The sequence below is a fragment of the Lynx canadensis genome, chromosome C1 (genome assembly GCF_007474595.2).
Source record: "Lynx canadensis isolate LIC74 chromosome C1, mLynCan4.pri.v2, whole genome shotgun sequence".
NCBI lineage: Eukaryota > Metazoa > Chordata > Mammalia > Carnivora > Felidae > Lynx > Lynx canadensis.
The window spans coordinates 123,081,582-123,088,396 of record NC_044310.1 but is presented as its reverse complement, the minus strand read 5'-3'; the positions used below and the strand labels follow the sequence as shown (position 1 = coordinate 123,088,396).

General features: G+C 46.3%; 2 protein-coding genes across 2 annotated transcripts in view; one reads left to right on the top strand and one right to left on the bottom strand.

The window, feature by feature from the left end:
• Nucleotides 1-4,721: 4,721 nt before the first annotated feature.
• On the bottom strand, nucleotides 4,722-5,575 carry LOC115521715 (4-O-methyl-glucuronoyl methylesterase 1-like). Its single transcript, XM_030327150.1, has 2 exons — nucleotides 5,469-5,575; nucleotides 4,722-5,334 (listed from the first exon to the last, which is right to left on the bottom strand). Exon 2 carries the CDS (start codon nucleotides 5,158-5,160, stop codon nucleotides 4,756-4,758), a length of 405 nt encoding a protein of 134 aa, XP_030183010.1. The 5' UTR covers nucleotides 5,161-5,334; nucleotides 5,469-5,575; the 3' UTR covers nucleotides 4,722-4,755.
• Nucleotides 4,811-6,815, top strand: part of ACTR3 (actin related protein 3) — a 65,414-nt gene continuing 63,409 nt past the window's right edge. Inside the window, 1 exon segment of the mRNA XM_030327149.1 lies at nucleotides 4,811-4,888. Coding sequence (XP_030183009.1) covers nucleotides 4,845-4,888 — 44 coding nt within the window. The 5' untranslated portion in view covers nucleotides 4,811-4,844.

The following is a 6,815-nucleotide window of genomic DNA, read 5'->3' as shown; positions in this document are numbered from 1 at the left end:
AGCCACCCAGGCACCCCTAGAACTTCTTTTTAGAAGTGCATAGACAGCAGCAGTTAAGTCCCCTTTGAAAACCAGTTTTATTACTTTATAGTCACACAAAGCCGATGATCAGAAAACATAGCTCTAGTTGATCAGCCATTTATTCCCTGGACTTGGCTCTGAAAAAAAAGACTTTTGGCAAATTCCAAAAATCAAATCTACCCACAAGAAGTCAAGATTTGCCGCCAGTGGAGATATTTAAAAGGATGTGCCATGGGATCTGAAGGCAAGTCTGTAGGAGACCTTCTAAAAATATTCTGTATGATAGTAGCATTAAGAGCACACAGGCCCCAAGATAACGTCTGTGATGAGGAGGATACAAAAGACTGTATGTTTAGGTGGAAGTAAAAGAGTCATTACTTTATAATTAAACTATAGTCCTCCTGATCTGTCCATAATATCATCCCATAATTTATAATATGCTTCCTTAAAATTCAAACTTTACAACAATCCTATAGGTTAGTTATTTCTGCAAATGCATAGATAAAAACAGATTAAAGAATTAACACTCAAGTCTCTTAATTCCAAGTTCAGGGCTCTCTCTACATACTAAGCTGTCTAAGATCACACAACTGGAGTAGGGAGAAGCCAAGATTTACAAACACTCCCTCTGACCATTCAGCTGCATGGATATCTTGGCCATTTATCTCGTTGCCTTTAATCAATACTCTGGCTTTGAGTGGATTTGATTGGTCTGCCAGTTTGCAAATAGTCATCCTCGCAGCAAGTACTTATGTTCATTCAAAACCATAACAACATTTCCCATATTAAAATAATGGAGATTGAGTCACATGTGAATTTTGTGAATTTTTTGGACATTTTAAGATCCAGAGAGAGTGAGAGTGGGGGAGGGGCAGAGCAAGAGGGAGAAGGAGAGTATCCCAAGTAGGCTCCTTCCTATCAGTGGGAAGCCCGATGCAGGGCTAGAACTCACAAATCCGTGAGGTCATGCCCTGAGCCAAAGTCAAGAGCCAGGTGCTCAACAGACTGACAACTCAGGCGCCCCCAGAGACATTTGTTAAGTTGGCCTTAAATTACAAATAACTTAGGAAATCACACAGCATATCAGTCAAAATTAAACAGCGTTGTGGTGTTTGAACTAGAGAGCGGTGAAAAGAGCCAGGCTTTGGTCTGGGTCCTGGTCCCTAGTTTCTCTAAGATACTGGGAAAATCACTTACATTGTCTGGTTTCTATGTAACTTAGCAAGCAATGAAAACTGATTACTACTAATTTAAGCAAATGGGGATTTCTTGAAAGGATTATTACAAGACTCACAAGTGCTTGAAATGTTGGGGACCAGGCTTAGAAAGTGACAAGCACCTGGTTGATCTGAACTAAAAAGAATTCAGGGTGTTATTAAAGAATGGATATAAGGCGGTCACACAAACCCCACCAATCCACCACTGCTTTCCTTTTCATGTCTAAGCACGATCATCTCTGTGAGGTCTTTTTGCTCTGACATCCTCTGCTTCTCTGTATTGGGAGCAGGAAGGGTATATATGCAAACAGGGTTGTCAGAAATGTTCTGGCTGGATGTACTTCTGAACGCTGTGTGCAGCTGAGGAAGGCTTAACCACACAGCAAGAGCACAGAGGTTGACCAATTTTGGCATGTAGCAAGTAGGAAGTAGGAGGGGTCTTAAACAAGCAAATGTTTGGGGAGACAAATTATGAGGAACAAGCACAAATGATACTTCCAACAAGTGTTGGAAGCTTCCAAATGCTTCTAGCAGTCACAGCCTTTACAGACAAAGGTCAGACTTGACTACATGAAAGAGACTATCTGTAGGTTTCCTCATACCTATGAAATACAGTACACAGCACTGACATGAGCTGTATATTTGAATCCAATATACAAGTAAACTGTTAAACAGCTTCTCAAATCAAAAGTTGAAAACTGGTAGCCCATAGGTCAGATACAGCCTGCAGAGAATTAGTTACCAACAGACAAAAATACAGATTTCCAACTTTTCTGGAACAATTAGAGGCTCTGGCAATCCTGGGTCTACATTTCTGCATAGCAATAGTTTTCTACCGCCTTTGGTGGGGATGTGGACTCTCCCTATTGTCAAACCTCCTCATGGTCCTTTTCAGTCATAAGGTCACCTGTTGTGCCCTGGAAACGTTCCAGTTTCTGACCCTTAATGTAACTACTTTTGTGACAGCCCACACAAGGCCAGTGTGGGAGGCCATCCTGAGGATCCACCAGTGTGGGTCTCATTGAGTGATCTGTTCAAGTGCCTAACCCCTGTTCTTAGGACCCTTCTGGTAAGATCCTTTCACTCCTGACTTGCTACCAGTAATTCTGGAAACAACTGTTTACCCCAACCAACCCACATGTCCCTTTTCTGTCACAGTTTATCTTCAAGCATCTATTCTTCCAAATGACCTTAAATATCTGATGGTGGAAAAGGCAGCAAAGAATCTGTTTTGTGTCTTCTAAAATGTAGGGGAGGGGCGCCTGGGTGGCGCAGTTGGTTAAGCGTCCGACTTCAGCCAGGTCACGATCTCGCGGTCAGTGAGTTCAAGCCCCGCGTCAGGCTCTGGGCCGATGGCTCGGAGCCTGGAGCCTGTTTCCGATTCTGTGTCTCCCTCTCTCTCTGCCCCTCCCCCGTTCATGCTCTGTCTCTCTCTGTCCCAAAAATAAATAAACGTTGGAAATAAAATGTAGGGGAAAAAAACCCAACTATGATCTGAACAGAGAACCACTTCTGTTTGATTTCTTGGAAGACAATTGCTGAAGTAAGCCGCCCAGGAGGATTATTTATCTACTTTCTGTGAGTAGCTGTGGGTGTGCTGGGCATTAGTTGGTGATGATGATTCCCCTTGTCTCCTCTGCACATGTCTGATCCCAACTGGATGTTACTGCTCACATAATTCTATCTCTGATTTACAGCACACAATGTATTATAAGACCACCCACTCATTTCACTCTTTGTGGGGTCCATTCCCTACAAAGCAGCCACATTTACTTGCTTCAATCTCTTTGATGTCTTCCAGGTTGCTTTTAGGCTAAAGATTCGTGGAGAAGTCTACAAATACTTACAGTTTGATTCTTCCTTATTTCTCAGGCTTCACCTCCCATCTTCCCTGGCTCACTTCACTTTGACCATTTGGGTCTTCTTTGAATTTGTGGAACAATCCAAGCTCTTTTCCACCTCAGGTCCTTGACTCTTGCTGTGCTGTTATGGTAAGCTCTCCTCACCCTTTCCACTATCTCCTACCTAACCTTTGAAATGTCACTTTGGCAGAAAAGCTATATTCCACTTTCCTCCTATTCTTCCACCCTTCATCCCCATTTCTCACAGGACCCTGTTTTCTGCTATTGCTTTTAACAAAATGTATGTTTTCCCACTACACTGTGAACTATGACTAGAGACCTTATCTATTTTTGTGCCCAATGACTATTCAGGGGCAGCACAGTCCCTGCCACAATTGAGTAGGTGAGCAATACCTATCTGTTAAATGAATGAAAAACCCACGTTACATTCCTCAGGCTGGTCTAACACCATACTGTTATCGCCTGGAGTGATTAAGACACCTTTCTTAGGGAGAATATTTTTTATTTCCGACATGTAAGCACATTGATGATTTATCAGAAGATAAGCCTGGTGGAAAGCTTTTAAACTTCTAGGTTCCCCCCAGATGGGGTCCCAGACCATCACCTGGCCCTTCTTCAGACTAAGCAGAAAACTCTGGGGGTGTGGCCCTGAAATCTGTTTTAACAAATCTTCCAGGTAATTCTGATGCACATTTAAGTTTGAAAACCATTGTTCTGGGCTCTCCAGTTTTTATCCTTTTTTCCTAATTAATTTTTTGGTCCTTAATCCTTGGTATAATCCTGCTAGTAAAATAGTACAATCTTAAACTACTACGAGGGAATCTTTGTCATCAACCAAAAGCCTTTGAATAACGGACTATTTGTCCTCGAGGGTACAGGCCTGCCCCTGGGGGTGGGGAGCCTACAAATCTAGACAATGTTGTAACAATGCACAGGTGTAAATGACTAAAAACTCGGCACAAAGGCAGAAGAGTCATGGTGCAAGCCTTTGTTCACCTATCCCTCCCGACTGCTCACCCTCGGTCTGATAATCGCTTTTCTACCCAGAAAAGCAGACTCTCCAAGTTACAAGAATGTTGTGTGCCGCCGAGAACGTTTTCTGTTAGGCCGGTTTTCCCCGGGGCACTGGAGAAGATACTCGCGGATGCCGGATGCAGTTCCATTCCTCCCTCAACCTACCACACAAGTAATTGAAACTAAAAAGCCCTTCCAGCTTCAGAAGGAGATCTGGAAGCTGAGGCCGACTTCCCCGCCCCTACCCTCGGGAAAACCCGAAGTGGACTTCATTAACAGCCGGACGCGAGCGGAGGCCGGCGGCAGCACGTCATTTGCGCATGCTCTCTCGCCCCTCCCGCTCGGAGCCGGAAGCGGGAGCGCTCGCGGCCTGGGCCTGGCCTGGCCGGGGCGGCGGCACCGGCGGCCATCTTGGCTTCCCGGGGCAAGGCGGCGTGGGGGGAAGAAGTTGTAGGGTGGGGGCAGGAGGGAGGAGGAGGGGTGAGAGAGAGGGGGAGGAGGCCGCGGCGGGGCAGGGCGGGGACTGCCTGCCCGCCTGGGTTGCGGAAGTGGTAGCCGCTGACCGAGCCTGCTGCTTTCTCGCTACTGCTTCGGCTTCCCGGCTCCCCCCCGGACGGAGAGGGCGGCCCGGCTGTGGATGGTCAGATAGCTCCGATCTCCCGCCGCCAATCCCTGGCCCCAATCAGCACGGAGCAGACGGCGGCAGCGGCAGCAGCAGGCGAGGAGGAAGATGGCGGGACGGCTGCCGGCCTGTGTGGTGGACTGTGGCACGGGGTAAGGGGGCTGACGGGCGGGGGGTGGGGAAACTGAGGCGGAGGGGGGGTAAATGGCGGGGGACCGTGGGGGTCGGGAGATGTGTGTTGCGGCAAGGTGCTGCCGCCGGCCGTGTCAGCCCTAGCCCCGCCGTGTTGCGAGGGGTGGGGCCCGGAGCCAGGGCCTCCCTTGTCGCCTCGCTTCACCCTCTGGGACCCGGGCGGGCGTGCGGGGCCGAGAACCCCCCCTGGGAGCGGCTTGCTCCGCGGGACCCCTCCCGGCCCTTCCCCCATCGCGGTGGGCAGCGTTGCCCAAGGAGACTTGGGGTCGGTCGTCCCTCCGGGGCCCGCGGTGCGGTCGGGGTGGTCGCCACCCGGCGCACCCGGCTCTCCTTTTCCTCCGCGTCTCTTCCTGCCTGTGGGTTTGGGACCGAGTGGATCGAGCGCGGGGACAGCTTGGCAGAGGAGCTAGAAGAGAGAAGCACTCCTTGTAGGTTTTGCAAGATTGCTGTGACAACACTGCCCAGGGTGTGGGTGGGAAAAGGGAAGAATCGGACTCTGAAAATGGGAACCTAGGTCGGGGCTTTCATTTGACCACCCACCTCCTCTTCCTTTCCGACTCGCGGTCTTTTCCATCTCCCACTGCGCTTTTACCGGTGAACCAAGTCACATTTTAATTTGAGAGAGAAAGATGTCATGTGTTACTTCTCTTGCCTCAAAAAAGTCCCCCAGTGAGCAAGCGCGCTGCAACTTCCTTAGTTTTGTCAAAGCCGCTTCCTGCTTTCTGTCTTTTATATCCTTATAAGGTAGTTTTTCGTTTCCAACCTGAACACATCTTATTAGAACTTTCAAGATTAAGCATATTTAAAATCGATTGAGTTACTGGTGTTAGTTACCAATTTATGTGAACTCAAAAAGATATATATTCGTGTTTCGCGAGGGAGGAGGAGGGGAAGCACCCAGGAAAATAATGGAAGTTTTGTGCATTCATTCTGTGAAGGTATCTCAAGTCGGGACGGAAGGTGGTATTGAGTTATAAAGGGATGTGCTTGCTTTTCAAAGAGTCACCAGATCTGTAAGGTAGTTTAATATGTAGAATGGCGTTAAAGTAAATAAATAGGCATCTTAAGAGTTTTTGGTGCACTTGTATTTTCATAGAAAATATTGTCTATATTTTAATGTGGAATGACTGCTTTAAGTTACAGTGCAGGGAGTGTGTGTGTCCACTGCTGATACATTGTTACATTTCTAATTCCCTAAATAATCTAGTGGGAGGAGGCGGGCTATGAGAGGTAGGGTGTCTGCCTCCCTCCTTTAATTAATCAGTAAACTTTTGTTGCTTGAAGGATTGTGTATGTTCCTCACTCCATTTGCTCTCCGTAAAACAGCTCTAATCTTCATGCTCATAACTTTGTTAGTCTGACAGTTCTAAAATCCCAGCCGTGCATGTGGAAGCAACCGATTCATTAATATTTTCCTTTGGGAAACACCACCCTCTTTAGCCTTGGAACTTCTAAATGTATTTTTCTGACGGACAGCTTATTAAAGTTATTATTTTTTATCCAGTCTAATTTTCTCAACTCAGTATTTTATTTATTTTTTTTTTTCTCAGTCTAATTGGCCACTAGTTTCGTGCTTAGGGTCAGTTCTAAAATTAGATTTGGCCTGAGTGAGAAGGAATTTTCAAGTGTGTTTTGTTAAAGTGAAAAATACTGCTACATAATTAATATTTTATGCTTTAGAAATTATGGGGCTGTTAACAAAATTAGTGTAGATAATTGTAACCCTAATAACTAACATGGTTAACATCTTAAGTAGGATGTTACTTTTTCTCACTCTGTTTTTCCCCTTTTGAAATACAGTTCTGGTTATTTTTGAGTTAGTGTATTAGGTATTTCATTGAGGTTGACTGTCCTTAAATGACCTCCTTCTGATAGGGCAACCCTGAA